General features: G+C 44.9%; 1 protein-coding gene across 7 annotated transcripts in view; it reads right to left on the bottom strand.

The window, feature by feature from the left end:
• The window catches only part of FBXW4 (F-box and WD repeat domain containing 4), an 80,806-nt gene that overhangs the window by 44,506 nt on the left and 15,799 nt on the right, over positions 1–20,501 (bottom strand). For 5 of the 7 annotated variants that reach the window (XM_036828361.1, XM_036828360.1, XM_036828358.1 and 2 more), the window contains exons 2-5: positions 19,338–19,433; positions 15,876–16,061; positions 15,307–15,439; positions 9,058–9,152 (exon numbers count right to left, since the gene is read on the bottom strand). In XM_036828361.1, coding sequence (XP_036684256.1) covers positions 9,058–9,152; positions 15,307–15,439; positions 15,876–16,061; positions 19,338–19,433 — 510 coding nt within the window. The remainder of the gene's footprint in view (positions 1–9,057; positions 9,153–15,306; positions 15,440–15,875; positions 16,062–19,337; positions 19,434–20,501) is intronic. The other 2 variants (XR_005016790.1, XM_036828359.1) reach the window with 2 other exon arrangements.

Genomic DNA, 20,501 nt, shown 5'->3' with positions numbered 1-20,501 from the left:
ACTGGATTATGGCTTTGCTGTAGGAAGGTGCAGAGGAGGAGACAGCAGTGCACGATGAGCAGGGCTAGAGACCAGTGTGAACACGATAACATAGAAAAGGTGTGTGTGGTGGAGGAGGGAATCGCAAAAAAATATGAGTTATAGTTATTTTAATCTCCTAAAAGGTTCTCTCTCAATACTTGAAATCCTCTTTTGCAAATTAAGGCCCTGCTGAAGATTTTGGATGTTATCACATCCCAACTGGCACCCCACCTGCCCCTCCTATACTTTTCTGTGCCCCATTCATGTTTTAAATTTGCATTGCAAACTATGAAAAAGGAAAGCTTCCGCCGAAAGCAATTTCCTGGGCCAGCAGCTCTTGGACTAATACTCCTTTTGCAGTTACCAGGGATTCTGCATGCACGTACTCCCTTCCCTCCTCCCGCCAGCCCTCCTCCTCCCCCCACTCCTCCCTCCCTTGCCAGCACCTTCTGTCTGAGCCAAGACTATCTGACAGGGAACTACGGACAGTGTCACAAACTAGCCCCTATGAAAATGCCCTGGACAGAAAAAGGAGCAAGAACCAGCTGGGAAAGAGGGGAAGGATTTGGGGTAGTCAGCTTAATAGAGCACCCCAGAGGCACAGCAGTTTGTCTGTAGTACAAGGCTCATAACTTATACAAAACAGGAAATAAAACCCCTGCCCCCAAAAGTTCACAATCTGAAACTTCAAAAAAATTTCGCCACCAGGGAAGTCTCTCATAGAACCTTTACAGGCAGTTTTCCATACCAATGGTGTCAACATCTGTCACCGCTAGTGGTATACAGGGATGTCTATTGTCTTCCCTGATGGTGTGAGGAAAATGTTCCAGTTCTTGGATCCCAGGCTGCTAACCCCCCAAAAGGAACTACTACAATGATGAAACTCACGACACTCATGGATGCAGGGTAACTGTCATGGACAGGAGAATTCCTGTTCTTGGGTCTTAAGGCCATGACCAAGGTGAGCCACATGTGACTGTCCTGAACTCAGAGAGGGGAAGAAATACAGCTGACTCTGTGGACTGCCACCTGGAGGTCCCAGGGACCAGGACTCTGGTGGATGGAAAGGTGGTGGGGAGGAGAAGACACCATTTCAAAAAATTTCATTTGAAATGAAAAGGAAAACAAGGAACTTAAGTCTTGACTCTAAACTGATGTACTGAAATCTACCCCAAATGGCCTGAGAGCCACCTAATGACAGGAGGATGGGGTGATCCTTCCACCTCTGACATGACCCCCCAATATACAAAAACACATTATGCTACTAATCCAGCCACACATTGCCTTTTTCACTCGGGCCCAGTACAAAGCCCTCTCCACCCCCCAGTCTACTTACAAGAGTGAGCTCCATTGGCTCAAAAAACTAAAAGCACAGATATTTCATGAAGATCCCTCTTTGACTGATCTGAGTGTTGCAGCTAACAGGTGGGGAAATCTTAAACATACGAGTGTTATCATGACAAGACCACTGGAACGGATCGGTGCCATAAGTCAGACAGGGCTAGAAGTTTCCGCCCCACCATCAGGTTCCTCTTTAGCCTTGACAGATCAAACTCAAGCCGAAGCAGGCTAGAGAGATCAGTTCAGTCTCCGAGCCAAAGGTCTTCACAGTGAGGGACCAAAGCTGCCCGGGCTGGGCCTCTGCCGGCCCGTGTCCCAGATTAATCACCACCAGGAGGGGCTTGGACACCAGGCTGCAATCTGAGCCCAGCAGCACCTGCACAGGGGTCACCCCGGCACCTCCCTCACTCCCTCGGGCAAGACTCCAGGGCATGAGGGTGTCCACCTGTTGACTACGCTACTTGGAACAGGCAGGCCAGACGCTTAGCCATCTTCAATCCCGCAGATAAGTCACAGGAGGTTTGAGTTAGTGCAGAAGGTGGAAAGATATGGAGACTCAAGGAGTGAAGCCAGGGCTCCATGAGAAGGAAAATTCTCAGCCTCTGAACAGAAAGAAAGAGAGAAAGGCCTCAATGCCCCTGTCACCACTGTCTAGAGAGAAAATCTAGCTCAAGACCAGCAGTGAGTGAACTAAGCCCTCAGAGGTTATGAACTAATGAGATGCTCCGTGAGTGTTTGGGACACATTCTCGTCAGCTGCAGATCCACTGGATGCTGACAGGAAGGAGGGAGACCAGAGCAGGGATTTCTTTTCAAAACACCCCCAAATGCTGCCAATACACCTGTGTGAAGGAAACTTAGACATAAATTCACTCTGTGAGGGTGCAGAAGAGCTTCCTCTGAATGCCAGGACCTTGGAGAACAGTTTCCTCAAATGATCTACATCAGTAAGCTATTTCAAACACCTGTACACATAGAGCTAGTGACTATGTATGGTGCATGTACACATGTCTTTCCATGCTAGAATGCACTCTTTAGGACCAATGGACCCTATGATAAATTCTTCTCAGATGGCAATTTCTTTTATGTTGTTGCTTCTCTAAGTCTACTAGAGTAGGAGAAAGTATTCTTGAGACAAAAAAAAAAAATCAAAAGGAGGAAGATAAGCATGAAGATCTGTATCTTAGAACGCTCTGTCCCAGGCACTAACTTGTGATATAAGGAGAAACCACTCGGATGGATGCACCCTTTTCCACCTGCCTCATGCCCCAGGGAAGGAAGGGTGGGAGGGGTCCGAGTCAGATTGAAGTGTGTGTCCCTTGAAAGAGCAGAGAAAAGCACAGGTCAGATAAGAGGAGAAAGAGCTCCTACCCAGCGCCTTCATTTGAGGAGGAACACCCACATCCTGACTGTTACACCTTGTACCTCCAGAGCTCCATCGCCAGGAATTCCCTTTGAACTCCCGGCTGCAACCCAGAGTTAGGATAGAGCAGTGGCTACAATTACACACTTGCTTGTGGAGGGGTGGGGGGACGCTGTATGTGACAGGCCATGAAAGGTCCCTGCCTATAAAACAGACTGGAAAACAAACCCTTAATTTAAATGTTAATGAAAGTGCTGTGGAGACATCAGAGGCTTCCCGGCTGCTCAGAGAATAGCTACACCAGCCACAGAATTTATGGCTCCCCTTCACCCTCCTGCCTCCCTCTCTGCCTCATCACCCACTGAAGTTTAAAGAGTGTAAAAAAAAAAAAAAAACACAACTAATTTTAACATTAACTCCATGCTTCCACCTTGGGATGTGATTGCTAAATTATCTGTTGGCAGAACACTGATCAAAGGTGGAAAAACACAGGCACATTGCACACACAACCCAGAAAAGTCAGCTGCAGCTAAGGCAGGAAAATTACCTTCTCTCTTCCTGATGTGGGACGGGTAGAAGAAATAGCGGTGCAGGTAGGGACTGGAGCTGGGAGGTGCAGACAGCAGGAAGAGGACGAAGACCCTGATCCCTCCCACGTGTCTGCTCCCCATCTGAGAACTTAGCATACCATATTTGCTAAGTTTGGTCTGTCTCTCCATCAGACTATGCTGTCTAGTTCACTGTTGTTTCCCCAAGGTCTAGCACACTGTAATGCTTAAGAAGTATCTGGAGAGAGAAAGAGAGATAGGGATGGGAGGAGAGATACAGAAACAGAGACAGAGCGGAGAAAGAAAGAATTTAAACAGAGACTGAGGGATGGAAATGTATCCCTGTAGCAGGGGCACGGTCTTGAGGCACGGACTCTATATCCACAGCATCCCGCCTTCCGCAGCAGCACTCTCTGCTTCTAGTTGTAGTGCTTTATTTAAGTCAGTTCTTCCCAACTAGCCAACCTTCCTGGCCAGGGAAGGAGTCGCTCCCACAGATGGGGTCTGGGCCAGCCAGAGCTGGCTGGGTTGCTGGTCTCAGGCCAGCAGCCCAGTACATGAGATTCCCTGTGCTCAACATGCCCTGGGTAGTGGCAGAAATCCAGGGTCTTGAGGAAGTGAAACCCACCCCTGTGGCATTTCGTCCTTGCTACTGATGGATATGTTGGCCGGAGAGGCTTGACTTAGCACCAGCAATGAACTCTAGGGTGGCGGGCGCTGCCCTGAGATTCAACAGAACCAGACTCTGATTCAGTTGTATCTCTACACTGATCTCTTTCCAATCTTAGGTCATTTTAGGCTGGACCAGTGGGCCCACCTAGCATCATGCAGAGCTTCCTTCTCTCTCCAGGCATCATGCAGCCCCTTCCAGCCATGCCAGCCTCTGGTCCTTCCATGCTGTCTTTGTGCCTCAGACTCTCTCATCTAGGGCCACCACATGCAGGCGACTCCCTCTAGTGTGGTCTTCAGCCTGGCAACAGGGGACACTGAGCCACTCCTTGCCTAGAGAGGGTGTCCTTTCCCTAGACAAGCCCCTGATCCTGGGAAGGGAGAAGAGACAGATCTTGATAGCTGTGGGCCAAACCATCAGGATGGGCAGCTACAATGTGAAGCACGACAAAGTCATCCATCAGAGTCTTTCTTCAGGTTATCAAGGTTAGGGATCCCCTTCAGGAACCAGCTCTTTATCACCAACTAGAAAAAGCAAAACTCAGAGGCACAACATTTACTTTTGATTTGTCTTCCCCTAAAAGCACTGAGTGAGTTAGGAAGCCCAGGGCCAAAGAGTTGCTGAACCACTGGGAACCAAAAGAATCTAAACTAAAAGTTGGCTGCCTCCTTTTTTCCAATCTTTCAAACCTCTGTCAGAGAAAACTCCAGATGCAATTACCTTTCACTAAAGAAGGGCATATTTCAAAAGGCTGGTGAATGTGTCTGCCACACACACAACACACAGTAAACCCTGTAGCCACTGGGAACAAACACCCACTCTCCCCAGAAATCCACCCCCTTACCAAACAGTACACAGTGATGGCTTTCCTTCCAGACTCTCCCTCACCTCTGGGAGAAATGAGGCAAGAAGGGGCAGCTCCTCCATCAAAACCCCCCAGAGGCCACAACTCACTTTACAAATTTGAATCGGTACATTTCAGGCAGACTTGGACTAATCCCCCCCAAAACAAACAGGCCACCACAGTGAGCAAAATTACACTAAATTGTATTGTATATTTAATAACACAGCTAAGTCAAGTTTCTACACCTATACCACTCATATGTTTCCTTAATGACAGAAACGAGAGAAGGGATTAAAACCCAAGGGTCCTGGGAAGCCTTCCTGACCACACTCACTCACATGATAGCAAGTGTTGTTCGGAGATGGGGAAAGGATTCTTCTGAGCACCCCCTTTTTCTTGGAGGGCAATAAATATGGTGTCTGCAGAGGAAGGAGGCACTGTGGGCTCCTCTCTCTTCCCCTCCAAGGCAAACAGGGCAATGGGGCTCCAGACTCATTTCACCATCAAGGCACCCCCCAGCCAGCTTGGAAGGGCCCTGCAAACCGAAGATCTATGTGCACTGGCACTCCTGGGATGGTGTAAGCCTTCACAGCTACACGAGTGAGCCCAGGCCTTGATTACATACCGCCTTCCTCTCCTCCCCCTCGCTATCTCAACTCTGGCCTCCAGAAAGAGAATGTTCCCAGATCCCCAGAGAGGCTTTCAAGGGCCACAGCTACTATCCAAGATTCTGGTGGATGAAGGCATTGCAGTGACGTAGAGGCCTGCCTCGTGGCCCTCCCTCAGTACCACAGCATGTGGCAATAAGCTGGAGACCTGAGCCTCTTCTGCCCCATCCCACATGTGCCCTTCTCTGAGCCTCAATTTCTCCATCTGCCAGGAGGGGAATGACCCTCTCCCTTCCTCAACCAGAGACAGACTAGTTTCAGGCACTTAGTATCATCTGGCAACCACTACAGTTGTGCCCCCATCTTTCCCCCACCACTGAATAAGATCCTCAGGAGAGCTACCCGACAGCAAGTGTTCAGTCAATACACAGGGAGCACAGAGGAAAGGGAGTGAGAAAAAAAGAGATGGAAAATAGAAGGGATGAAATCGAGTCTTTAACAGTTCTTCATTTCCTTACTCTGAGTATTTACTAACTTTATTCAGCTAGAAATAATCTTTTAATGGAAATACAATGTACTGCATGTTTTAAAAATTCTGCTTTTCTGTGATACTTACGGAAAAGTGCTCAGAACTCTATGTGACCTCAGGAGATCGTATCCTGAGACCAGTTAGGACCCACAATTACACCCAGACATGTGCCCTTCCACCTCCAGCATCTCAACTCAGTTCCATCTCACCCAGTCCTTTCACTCATCAAACAGCTCCAGGTTGGGCCTCCTCTACAGAAGGAAGCCTGCATCTGTAAGTCATAAATCCTAAAAGCAGAGTTATTAGTGTTGGGACAAGAAGATGGGTTGGAGGGCACATAGGAGGTAGAGGGAAAGGTCCTTGCCTGCCACCTTCCCATGGAGTCTACTGGTTTTCCTTCTGTTTTTTGAGTACCTAAACATGGCTCTGAGCACATGACTGGTATTAAATATTATCCTCCAAGAGTGTTTACAAACCAAGAACTCAAGGTCAAGAAAGGAAGAAGAGGTGACATTTGGACACAGGACAGAATACCTGCTTTCTCCCAGTCATGAACACCTCAGATTAAGCCTAGGGCTTGAGGTTTCATGCTTCATACTACAAGTTTCTAAGTACACACATATGAAAAGAAGGCAGATAAGTCCCAGCATCAAAGATAAATACGATGAATAGCTCTGACAAATTATTTTAAATAGAAGAAAGAGACTGAGATGTACTGGGTCTCCCAACTGTCCAGGTTCCCTGGAGGACAGCTGCTGCCCACCCACTCTCGTGTTTTTCACAAGGGGTTCACGGCCACATCACATTAGTGACACTGACGACCACACTCAACAAGAAAGGTGGCAGGGAAGGGAACAGAGGCAGCCATGGAGGGCAGGAAAACCACAGGGGAAAAGGAGAGGAAAGAGATTCCTGCTGAGTCCCCACCTCAAGAAGACTGCAAAAGAGCAGTGTAACTGCATGAGGGACAGGAGAAGCCCCAGGGAAGGGTGGAGACGTGAGAGCAGCGAAAGCAGCTAAACAAATGCTTTACCAGCTGGGAGAGATTCTGGCTGACACAAGATTCTAGCCCTTTTAGCTTTGTAGAGTATTTTCATATTAATTGTTTCAGATCATCTTCACAATAACCTAGTAAGGACTATGAAAGAAAGAGTATTCAAATTTAACAGATGAGGAAACCACGGCTCCGAGGACTTACCCGAGGCCACTCTGCTGGTTGGTGGCAAAGCAGAACTCCAGTTTCCCAGAACAGACCCTACAGCTAGGAGGTAGTGTCTTCCAAGATTGGGAAAATGGTTCAGTTTACTGAAAGGTTCAAATTCATTGACACAGTGAGAAGAAATGGATCTAATGATAAGATGACAAGATTCCTATCCCAATATATTTTGGGGGTAAGAGGAAAAGAAGCAGAGAGAACACCAACATATACTCTGGTCATTTAGTGTAATGACAGAATCCTAAATACAAACTACTTTTTTAAAACAGTCCAAGACATCATTTGTGGACTTGGGGAAAAGGTCACCTCAAATAACTGTGGGTCATGGAGCTAAACAGCCAGCCAACAGGGAGTGAAAGAATCATCCCAGGGGCAAGAAAGTACACCAAGAAGACATTTAAGGATAATGTTAAGAAAACATGAGACCTAGGTTTTCACCAAAGATGGGGCATATCAAGGACTTAGCAGAGGGTCTGGCATAGAACATATGACTAATAAATGTTAGCTGCTGGTAGCAGTAGTAGTTACAGAGCAGTGCTAGTAATATTAGGAAGCTAGGTCCTTCCTCAAAGCCAGCTTCCAAGTTGTGGCCAAAAAAGCCCCAAAGTCAGTTTATTGTGATCTAAACTGCTTCTCAGTGATGAAGGCAGACACTGTCCTCAACCTTTTATTGACATCATCTTCAACAGCTGCCACGCTCTATTCTGTTAACAGGTAGCCTAACGTATTCCAGAGGAGGTGGCTGGAGTAGAGGAATATGAAGATGGGGATGCTGGGAGAGCCTGTATGTGTCTTTAGCCTAATTCCATGTGCAGGAAGCACATGGACCATCTCCAGCCTTAACAGCATCCCTCCACCACCGACCTCACCCCAGGCCACCCCAGTCTCCTGAAGCCAGCAGGAGTCCTCAGGTAACCACCAAGATGAAGTCACCAGGCTACCTGTCACCTCCCACCCTTACACATATCCAGCCCACAGACACCCAAGCTTGGCTAACTGGCTTTAAAGGGGGCAGCATTAGGAAGAAACTGAGGAGGGGCCAGAGCGCAATGGCTCCATTTTCCACCCTCTGCTCCCACACACTTAGCCCTCTCTACTCCCTGCTGGTCTTTCCTTCCCTTTTTCCTAGGATTGCTAGAATGATTTGTTCTGAACAGCGACAGGTTTATAGGTTAGCCGACACCTCCGCTCTGTGGAATTTTAATTAACTTCTCCCATCGTCAATATGCTAAGGAACGGGGTCTCCATTCTCTGAGGTCAGCAATGTGTTTCAGGTCCTGCTATATCAGCCGTCAAATTGAAGAATTAATGACGTGGCTAATCGGCTCTAATTCTTTAGGAAGAAAAAAATTTGAAAGAGAATTGTGGAAGGGGCAGGAGGAGGGGTGCAGGCTCCTTGGGGTGAGGAGAAAAAGGCTGAAGGGGGCTGAGCCAAGAGGGGGGATCAACTCTCTCATAAAACAAGTGACTGACTCAAACCCGATGTTGGAGGGTAGCAGCCCTACAGCTTTCCCATTGATCATTTGGTGGGGAGTGAGGGGTGAAGGAAGTGGGAGAAGACACTAGATAAACACCCTGACAGAGCAGGTGCAGAGAGGGTGTCTATGTACCCTGCTGGTGGGGAGAGAGGCCCTGCCTCGGTTCAAGAGAGCCTAGAAAGCAGAATTCAGGATGCAAAGCTCATTCAGTCACAGGCAAAACTAGAGAAACACCAGTCAGACCAAAGGGTAGGGTAAAGCCGTCATCAAAATTGGCACTTCTGCTATAATTGTCAACGAATCTACTCCACATACATGACTTTGCATGAGGGCCCAACTGGACATGGGCCCCAAGTCTCTCCTGATGACGCCCACCTGACCTCATAAAATAAAAGCATTATTACATGGGATAAAACCATACCCCAAAACATCTCCCTTACCTGTGCAATGGGCTGATAGCAATGGACCAGACTCGGTCTTCAGTCTGGATGGTGTGTAAGCACTGCCCCAGCCGGCCTGAGGCCAAAGGCCATACCTGGAAACAGGAGAGGAGATGCTCTCGTTGGCGTTGCCTGGGATCGGGATGAGGGTTGGAAAATGCACCAGGTGGAGTCACTGTTCCTAGGGTGGGTGGGGAAATGGAGAATCCTTTCTATCCTGTACACACAGAGCTCTGGGTAGCAGCAGAGGGGCCTCTCCAGCTTCTGCCTTGCCTACCGCCCAAATAGACGCTGGCTCCCAGTCCTAACCACCCTTTCACGTCCACCTGAGAGCCCTTACGCAGCAGCCAATTTTATACCAGGGAATCAGAAGCTCCATGTTCCTCAGCTGAGACCTGACTGAGAAGCGTGAGCAGGTGAGGCTTGCCTCTCTCAGTAACCTCCCCGTGTTTGTGGATTTTCCTTTTCCTATCTCTCACCAAGATTTTACTTTGGGGAGGTAGGGAGAGGGAGGAAGATCAAGGCCCAGTATGAGAGGACAGAGATAGAATTAGATTAGAATTAGGGAGAGAGGAGTAAAAAGAAAGATCCAAGGGAAGGAAAAATGGAAGAAGAGGACTTCAAAGTGGGAAGGTGGTGTGTTGTTGTTTGTTTGTTGATAATGCCCAGAATCCAATGCTATTCATGTCAGCAGGGAATTTAGCACCTAGTGTCACCAAAAGTAGCAGAAAAGCTTAACTCGTTTAAGCTTCCATATCTCCTACTGGTTAAAAATATTGCTTGGAGCACATTATCTGGTCCCTATCAGTCAGGAATGTACATTAGCAGCCACTCTGGGCTTAACTCTAATCAACACTCACAGAGCCCTCTCAGCGGTCAGTGCATTTAGAAATCTCCCATTAAGCACAAGGCCCCTTCACCTCACCCTACCCCAGATGACACACACAGGGGACTAAGCCTCTAACCAAACAGAGAGGAAACCTCAAATGTACAGGGCTGTCCCCAGACAGCAGCCAAGGAGGGATCCTGAGGAGGCCAGATGATCAGTGACCTCTCAAGGTCCCTGCAGTGCTATAAGGGGAACACAAAAAAGTCAGACAGGACCTTAGATGGAAGAACTTTCAGGAAACATTCCTTGAGTTTAAGGGGTAGGTGATGGAGTGGGGGTGGTCCTGACTTCTTAGGATCACATGATATCTCTTCTCTATAAAAGGAGAAAGTGTTTCTTAGATTCTGTGTGTCTGTGATAGGGGGAGAAGGGTGTGAGTTACTTTTCCCAACACAGGGAAAAGAAAATAAATTTAGCAAGAAGATCCTGAATAAGGAAGGGCAGAAAACAAAGGTAAACACCACAACTTTCCTGGAATGCCAGGATTCTGGCTCATTCTTCTGGATTAGGTCACTTTGGTAGTAACTAGATGCATCTAATGTCCTCTTTCAGACAGCCTTGGCTTGGAAGAGAAGTTTGCCTTTTCCCTGATGCAAACTACCTAGGAGGCAGGTTCTTGTTTGGTGTGGGTGACTAGAGACTCTGATTACAAAATCTCTGGGGACAGCCCTAGGCCTGAATTCACTAGTGTCCTCCACTGAATGGGCTGGTGGATCCCCAGACTGTGAAAACCACAGAACAAGGTTCCTGGTCTCCAGGGGTGTCTCTGGAAGCATGCTGCCAATTTCCCAAGCACGATCTGGGGAAAGCGGCCCTCCTGACCTGCACCAGTAGCACACCATCCACCAAAACATGAGTATGCTGATCACATCTTAACCCTCAGTGATCAAATTCAAAACAGACCCAACCCTGGAGCAGATATAACTCAGTGGGAGTGGACATTTATACAGTCCTTTTAAAAAGCAGTTGGCAATGTGTATCAAGATCCTTAAAATAATCAAAGCCTTCGACTCAGTAATTCTATTGCTGAGACTCTATCCTAAGAAAATAATCCTAAAACGAAGAAAAACCTAAATGATAAAAATATTCCCTGCAGCCCGCAATAGCAGAAAGAGCATACATGGGCTTTAGAATTAGACAAATCTGGGTTTGAACCCTAGTTGCTACTTATTTATCTCTGATGTTAGGGATATTTTATAACTTCTTAGCCTCAGTTTCCTCATGTATAAAATGGGAAATAATGCCTATCTTTTAGGGTTGCAGTGTGGAAAAATGAAGATAAGTGTAAAGCACCCGGCACAGAAGCACAGTATTTGGCAGACATTAGGCATCAATAATGGTGGTCCTTATTACTATAGGAAAAAAATAGATACAAACATCCACCAATAGGAAAAATAGTAACTAAATTATGGTAAGTCCATTGTGAAGCCATTAAAGATGACACAAGTAATTTGCAATAATAATGGAAAACCTTATAAAATAAAGTAGACACAGCAGGGTATATTGGGTATATAAGATATATTATGAAAGCAAATCAAAACTACAATGAGATATCACCTCACACAGGTCAGAATGACCACCATCAAAAAAATCTACAAACAATAAATGCTGGAAAGGGTGTGGAGAAAAGGGAACCCTCCTGCACTGTTGGTGGGAATGTAAATTGGTACAGCCACAATGCAGAACAGTATGGAGGTTCCTTAGAAAACTAAAAATGGAACTACCATATGATCCAGCAATCCCACTCCTGGGGCATATATCCAGAGAAAACCATAATTCTAAAAGATACATGTACCCCTATGTTCATTGTGGCACTATTTACAATAGCCAGGATATGGATGCAACCTAAATATCCATTCATGGAGGAATTGATAAAGATGTGGTACATATATACAATGGAATACTACTCAGCCATAAAAAAGAACAAAATAATGCCATTTGCAGCAACATGGATGGACCCAGAGATTGTCATACTGAGTGAAGTTAAGTCAGACAGAGAAAGACAAATATCATATGATATTGCTTGTATGTGGAATCTAAAAAAATGGTACAAATGAACCTCTTTACAAAACAGAAATAGAGTCACAGATATAGAAAAAAACTTATGGTTACCAAGGGGGAAGGCGGGAGAGGGATAAATTAAGAGATTAAGATTGACATATACACACTACTATATATAAAATAAATAACTAATAAGAACCTACTGTATAGCACAGGGAACTCTACTCAATACTCTGTAATGACCTATATGGGAACAGAATCTAAAAAAGAGTGGATATATGTATATGTATAACTGATTCACTTTGCCGTAGAGCAGAAACTAACACAACATTGTAAATCAACTATACTCCAATAAAAATTCATTTAAAAATAGATATATTATGACCATAACTATCTGGGGAAAAATTACCCTAAAGGATAAAATGAGGAAATGAATAAATGTAAAGTGCTTATTAGCACAGTGCCTGGTTACATTCTATGTTATTATAAAACAAAAAAAGCAAACCTATGCACTGAAAAACACCTAAAAGAAAAAAAAAACAGTTCAAATGTTCCCTCCTTCATAAAATCTCCCCTTCCAAGTCAAATGTGATCTCTCCACCCTCCAAACTTTCTGGCCCTTTCCCTAGAGTCTTACAACTTCATAGTCCTGGCCACTTCCCACCAGCTTCATAGCTTCATAGCTAGTGCATGCAGTCTCAACTCCCCTTAAGGAAAGGCTGTATCTTCCTCCCCTTTGAAGCCGGGCATACAGTAAGCACTTATCAGAATGAAAGAAAGAATAAAGAAAACGGAAAAAAATGAAGGAATGATCAGACCTGGCCCAGGCCCAGCAAGAATGTAAGCTACCATCCTATCACATCTCAGGATGGGGCCAGCCTCACCAAAGCCGAGAGAGGCAATCCAAGCTAAGTCACAGTAAATCTGAAACTAGGATTGGGGGCAGGGGAAGGAAGCTCTCTGGGCAGTCCCTAGCTCAGAAGTTTTGCAAAGAAAATGTTTTGTTTCCCTTCACCTCAATAAATCTCTTTCCTAAAACATAGTCCATTTTGGGGAACTCCCAAAAAACAGGCTATAGATGTTTACAGACAAACATGACTAAGTTCTTATGTAGGTTCAGGTATTAGAAACCTGTAGAAGCAGCTGGAGAATTACAGATGCCACCAAAAAGAAATGGAAAGTCAGTTATAAAAGACTAAATGTGGGTAATGTGAAAATGGTCCAGGAAGATGAAGACGGCTAAATGCAAAGACAACAATAGAAGGAGAGAACAGAAGCAGCATCCAGAAGCCAGAAAAGATGAGCTGGCCTGGAGGTCACTGGGAAACCGCAAAACAGCTGACTAGCTTCCTGGAGTTGAAGAACCAGGGGGGAGAATTCTGTCACTGACTAAAAAGAAATCCTCAAAAGGAATAGGATCTACTGCAGTGACAATTTTAGAATTAGAAAGTACTGATCTTAATGCTTAAAAATACTAAACCACTAAATAATTGTACTTAAAACATGAAACTAACCCAATATCCTAAATAAAATTGCTGTCAATCTTCAACTGTAAGCAGTCTATAGCCCTGAATTGCTACCTGTGGTCATAAAGCTTAGCTGTACACTGCTCTGGGTGTCAGACCACAGAGAAATGGATAGAAGAAAGAGATGTCACTGAAGGCTTCACGGGGAAGCCTGAAGCCGTGACAAGAAAATGCTAGAATGAGATGAGAATATCTAGGTCCCACATGCACAAAAGGTTTCTGCGCAAATTGACTTCTGAGCAGTATAGCAAGTTAAGGTTGGTCTCTTTACAAGGAATGGTACAAAGACAGTGACCAATCAGAAACCTGAAGTAAGTATGGGGTGGGGGATTCGGAAGCAAGAGATAGGAAATTCAGCTTCCATGTTGGTTCAAAAGATTTTCTGGGGTGAGATGAATTGGGAGATTGGGATTGACATATATACACTACTATGTATAAAATAGATAACTAATAAGAACCTGCTGTACAGCACAGGGAACTCTACTCAGTGCTCTGTGGTGACCTAAATGGGAAGGAAATCCAAAAAAGAGGGGATATGTGTATACGTAGAGCTGATTCACTTTGCTGTAGAGCAGCAGCTTAATGCAATATTGTAAAGCAACTATACTCCAATAAAAATTAATTAAAAAGAAGAAACCTTGATTTTAGACTTCTGGCCTCTAGAACTGTGAGGTAATAAATTCCTGTTGTTCTAAATTAAAAAACAAAAAGAAGAAGAAGGTTTTCTGAATTTTTCTCAGGCTCCCTGTGCTGATGCACACATCTCTCTGACAAAATACAAAGTGTAAGGAAAAAATTAGCAAAGGGAGGAGAAACTTCCGTAAATAAAAAGGAACATATTTAGTCCTTCTTTTTACATAAATTAGCAACATTTTCACATGAAGGTGTAATCACTAGAGGGAACATGGAGCCAGAAAAGTTAGTAAAGATTGCAACTTCTCTCTCCTGAGTCCCCTCCCTATGTGTCTTAGAGTCCCATTTGCTGACATGGTCAAGCATTTTGCTCCTATTAGCACTGTGGAGTCTCCAGATGCTGGGAAACACACAAGCAAGAACCTATCGAGCTTCCTGCACCATTAACTGAATTATCAGCAAAGTTCCCACAGCAGTCCCAAAGGATCAGGCATGTGTGGGCCCTGGCAAGGGCTACTGGACACAGGGATGGAGAAAGTTCTTCTCTGCCTCATGGGTGAAAGCCTATTTGACCCAGACGTGGAGGAGCTGAGTCCATAAAGCAGGGGTTACACTACTTTATCAGTCTCATTCTGTTGGGCCTTGGCAGATGTCTGACTTTAGACCAGGCAACTTGGCAATGACACAACGAACAATGCCCTCCTCTAGTCGTCTTTCCACTGCTTACTGACCACATCACTCTCCAGAGAAGCAGTAAAAACACATTTTAATTATCAGCCCGATTGCTTATAAACAAGGTGGTAAAAAATTAACCTTCTCAAACAGAGAGCGAGCAAAAGGAGGGAGATTTTAAAATAAAATATTGGGGTTAGGACTCAACCCACAAACTTGAGGAAACTCAGCTCAGGGAGGAAAAGCTGGCCAGGCCCTCTGTTTTTGAGTTCACACCACATTTCAAGTGAGTGGCAAGCTTCCCAGCCACTGTCCACTCCTTTCCCAGGCCAGCTGGCAGGGACATAGCCTGGCATGGCAAGCTGCATGCCAGAGGCACATAAGTGAGTTCTTTATTGTGTCGTTCCCCCCCTGCCCCAACTCAGTGCCCTCAGCCAATCCTGAGACTCAAGGTCCTATCCACCCTCTCCCACCCCACTCCCTATAGACAGTAGGAAATAACAGTATATAAGGGGGAGACCACCTCACCTTGGCCGTCCTGTCTCTGGAGCCACTCACAATGATGCCCCCTTTGCAATCCACACAGTTCACCTCCTGTTCATGGGCTGAGTACTTGACAGTGAAGGTGCTATGAATCTTATGAACGCCAATCTTCCCATCTCTACAAGAGAAATAAGAAGCCAACCCCCAAGAGACAGTTATTCTCTCTGTAGGAAAAGAACAAGTCTACAGAAACAGCCGGAGTCTCCAATGACTTCCAAATTTGCTAAGCTTTAGGCAATTCAGCCCAATAAGGTGCTGAGTTTCTAGATACCTTTACTTCTTCAGTATACTTGGGGCTGAACAGAGCTGAGAGACAAAACAAATTTCCCACTTGAGAGTATCAAAACCAGTTTCACTTTTCATTAATGGTTCTTCCTGTTTTCCTTCTCCAGCTAACCCTATGAAGTACCTGCTTTAAATGGAAAAAAACACTACCCCTTCTACTAGTCTCCCTACTCATCCCTTTGGAGTTGAGACAGAAAAGTCAGAGGCAGGCAGAAGGTCTCTGAAGAATACTGAGGAGGAGGAAGGAAGGAGAAGCCTGCAGCACTTACCCTCCTGCACTGATAATATGCGAGTTGGCCAGCACAAAGTGGCAAACGTCCTCATCATGCCCAGCAAAGACTCCCAGGGGCCTCCGGTTCAAGCTGGCACCATCTGGGCGGAACTGATAGGCCAGGATGAAATTAGCCTGGGATATGTACAGAGAATCACCCTCTAGCTGCATCCAGGGCATCTGACTGCAGAGATGGAAAACAAAATTTAAGGACCATCAAGATATAGCATGAAGGGACTTCCTTGGTGGCGCAGTGGTTAAGAATCCGCCTGCCAGTGCAGGGGACACGGGTTTGAGCCCTGGTCTGGGAAGATCCCACATGCCGCGGAGCAGCTAAGCCCGTGTGCCACAACTACTGAGCCTGCACCCTAGAGCCCACAAGCTACAACTACTGAGCTCGCGTGCCACTACTACTGAAGACCACGCACCTAGAGCCCGTGCTCTGCAACAAGAGAAGCCACTGCAATGAGAAGCCTACGCACCGCAATGAAGAGTAGCCCCCGCTCACCGCAACTAGAGAAAGCCCGCGTGCAGCAACGAAGACCCAACACAGCCAAAAATAAATAAATTAATTAATTAATTTTAAAAAAAAGAAGAAACCTCCTCAAAAAAAAAAAAAAGATATAGCATGAAAATTCAACTTCAATCTTTGGAGAGGCTGACCAATTCCCAACTTAGCAATAACCTGCAAGGTTAAGTCTATACCTCACCCCCCACCTTCAAAACTACCTACCCTTAGGCTACCTTTAGAAAACTAGAGTGATTGAGCTTTGTGGTGATCTAATCTTCTTTGGACTTTCTAAAAGAAAGTCAGAATAAAAGACCAATTAAATATCACTTTTAAATGGAGAATGCTTGGGAGTTCCCTGGCGGTCCAGTGGTTAGGACTCAGCGCTTTCACTGCCATGGCCCTGGGTTCAATCCCTGGCCAGGGAACTATCCTGCAAGCTGCCCGTGGTGCGGCCTAAATAAATAAATAAATAAACAGAGAATGCTTAAGACTTGAATTACTGGCTACCTATACTTCTTGTGGGTAGGCAGAGCAACGAAAATGCAATGACTGAGGGGTGGGGAAGGGCAAAAAGAAACCTTCCACCCAGATGAAGTAATTTTTTCATTCTGTGTCCTCACTGATCTGAAGTTTAAGTGATAAGTTTCAAGGTTCCAGGACCTCCGTACACACCTCTTTCCCAATAGATCAGTTAGGGTGTGATAGAGAAAAGAAAAGAGTGAGCCCAGGGAAGCCCCATTCCCTTGTCCTACTAGAGCAAAAGGGCCTTTTTTTTTTTTGGCTGTGTTGGGTCTTCGTTGCTGTGTGTGGGTTTTCTCCAGTTGCGGTGAGCGGGGGCTACTCCTCGTTGCAGTGCACAAGCTTCTCATTGTCGTGGCTTCTCTTGTTGCAGAGCACGGGCTCTAGGCGCGCAGGCTTCAGTAGTTGTGGCACGTGGGCTCAGTAGTTGTGGCTTGCGGGCTCTAGAGCTCAGGCTCAGTAGTTGTGGCGCAGCATGTGGGATCTTCCTGGGCCAGGGCTCGAACCCGTGTCCCCTGCATTGGCAGGCAGATTCCTAACCACTGCGCCACCAGGGAAGCCCAAAAGGGCCATTTTTAAGTAAAAGGAATAAAGCCATTTAGGAAAGGATGCTAATGTACTGATTAGATTCCTAGATCCTCACAGAGGATACCTACATTTCTGTATTAGAGGGTAAGTGTGGCAATGGAAAAACATAGCTCCAGAGCAGTCTACTACAGTTCAGAGACTACAGAGAAATAGTTGGCTCTCACAGGCAGCTGATAAGAGAAATCCACAAATAGTTAAAGATTCCCTCTACAAACTGGCAGGAGGAAGAAAGGTTAGAAACCACCGGCCAGTCCCATGGCACAGAGTGAGCCTTAAGAAGAAAGAAGACTCTGCCAGACACCATGCTCTCTGGTGGGGACTAAGCCCCTTGCACAAGGTACATCCCAGCAGCCTGTCCTACACCACATAGGGGTCCTAGAGCTACCAGGTCCCAAGCAAAGCATAGGGACAGATGATTCATCCCCATTTATAGAGACACCATCTCCCACTGCCAAGCCTGTCTGAGCAAACTGGGCTGTGTTTCTTCCCCAGACTCCTTAATACAAGCGTCATGGGAATGTGGAAAAGTTCTGCAAAGATGGACCATTAAATGCAGCTTGGACTTTGTAGTAACTAGTTTCTGCACATGAGGTTTTTACAAGTGTGTGCAAATATTACATGGAACATGTGTAGAGTGTGTACAGATGCCTGCACTCTCATTCATTATGCACATTCCTCTTCAACATCCCCTTGCATGAGTTTGTGGCACACTCAAGTGGGCAGCAAACAGAGGGGTTTGGAATTCATGTGTTTAGAGCCATCTGGTAAACAGCCATTTGCCCAGGACAAGAAACCAGGTTCATGCCAGGTGAACAGTGGAGAATCGCAGGGCAGCCTGGTAACCATTTTGTGTATTTATTTGCCAAATTGCTTGAAACCAGCCCAAATAGATGTCAGGAACAAAACCTTGTTAGAGAAATAAACTCTTCTTTCTGGTAAGAAAAGGCAAAAGTGGGAAGCAGAGGGTAAAGCCCCTTGTCATACAAATCCATCTTTCTCCCCTGTAGTTGCTTTACCATCATCACCACCACATAATTTGCAGTAACCCGTGTCAGTGAAAGCAGCAGAAATCGTACACAAGCAAGAGAAAAGGTCATCAGATGAAGAAGCCTGCCTGAACCTATCAGCACAGGTCCAGGTCCGCTGGAATGTGGAATCATGATGTTCCCTATCCATTCCAACCAATCAACAAAGAGCACTTTTTTGGTAGGGAGTCAAATAATAACTATGAAATAATTCAGCATCAATGAAGTATAAAATTTGTGGCATTAGCAGTGCCAAAGCCATTATCTAAATTTCCTGCCATTTTTTTCTAAGCTCTACCTCCTGTAACATACATATCCAAACCTTCAGATCCTATTTTGCTTTTTAATAAAAGTAGGGGAGAGGGCTACAGGAAGCCAAGAGTGAAGGTGTAACTCTCTAGAGTAGAAAATTAAAAAAAAAAAAAAATTGTAAAATAAGATGAGTTGAAATATTGGCTTCATTTATTTCTTTTGATGAGGTGCATTAACAGAAGTTACCTCTGAGTGGTAGGATTATAGGTAAGTTTTATTTTCTTCTTTAAGCTCTTCTATTTTTTCAAATTTCTACAATAAACATTTATTATTTTTTTAATCATAAAAATATGGGATCTGTTAAAATAAATTACACTTTTTATAATCTTTTTTTAAATGTGAAAAAAAGTTGTCTCTCTGATGCCCCTTTTGTGGTATTTAAAGGATCACCAGTGCCCCATCACCCAAGACAGGCACATTTATACTCCAGCTAGGACTAGATTTTTCATTTCCCAGCATTCTTTAATGTCCCAGGTAGCTTTGAAAGAGTCAAGAGGCTACTTACCTGCATTTCCACTTCAGCAGAATCCCCTGTTGGCAGCGCCCCAACCTCCAGTTCTGAGATACCTTCACCCGTTCCTTCACTGGTACACTGGCCATCCTGTGTCCAGACAGAGCAGATAATCCAATCACTACAACTCACTGCCAACCAGAGAAAATTCCCTGGGCTTTTTTACAAGTCAGGACTCAGAACATCCAGAAAATATCTGAATATAAGTGAACAGGTTAGGAAACAAGTAAGAAATAACTCTTCTCCCTCCACACTAGGATAATCAAGAAAGCCAAGGAGAACAGCCTGTCCTTTAGAGTGTCCATAGTGATGCCAAAGCTATCTAACAGAGAAGGGATGACAAAGAGTACTGGGACCACTGGTTAGCCATGTGGAAAAAAATCCCTACCTCACACCATACAGAAAAATTAATTCAAAATAGATCACAGATTTAAACATAAAATCTAAAACTATAAAGCTGTTAGAAGAAAAAATATAAAAATATCTCTGTGGCTCAGGAAGTAGACAACAGTTTCTTAAGACATAGAAAGCGATAACATAAAAGAAAAATCCAATAAATTCGATTTTATCAAAATTAAAATTTTCTGCTCATCAAAATGAATACACAAGCCCAAAAATATGAAGAAATCCTCCCTGTATGTGTATGTGTGTTGTGTGTGTGTGTGTGTGTGTGTGTGTTTGAATAAGGAACTCTCCTACATTCTTGTGAGAGATGAAAATGGTACAGCCATTTTGGGAAAAGGTCTGGCAGTTTATTATAAATCCAAACATATACCTATTCTATGACCTAGCAATTACCCAAGAGAAATGAAAGCATATGTCCACAAAAGGCTTACTGAAGACTAGTCATAGGAACTTTAGTCATAATAGCCAAAAGTTGTAAACAACCCAGGCATCCATCAAGAGGAGAATGGGTAAACACACTTCGGTGCATATTCATACAATGGAATACTACTCAGCAATAAAAAGGAAAGAATTATTGATACACACAATGATGTGGGTGAATCTCAAAAACATTCTGAATGAAAGAAACCTTACACAAAACAGTTCATATTGTATGATTCCATTTATGTGAAGTTTGATTAGAAGAATAACTAATGAATGGTGAAAAAATCAGAACAGTGTTGACCACCAGGGTGGAGATGGGAATTGACTGGG

The sequence above is a fragment of the Balaenoptera musculus genome, chromosome 16, assembly GCF_009873245.2.
Source record: "Balaenoptera musculus isolate JJ_BM4_2016_0621 chromosome 16, mBalMus1.pri.v3, whole genome shotgun sequence".
Classification (NCBI taxonomy): Eukaryota; Metazoa; Chordata; class Mammalia; order Artiodactyla; family Balaenopteridae; genus Balaenoptera; species Balaenoptera musculus.
Note: the sequence above shows the minus strand (reverse complement) of the source record. Positions and strands in the feature narration are given on the sequence as shown.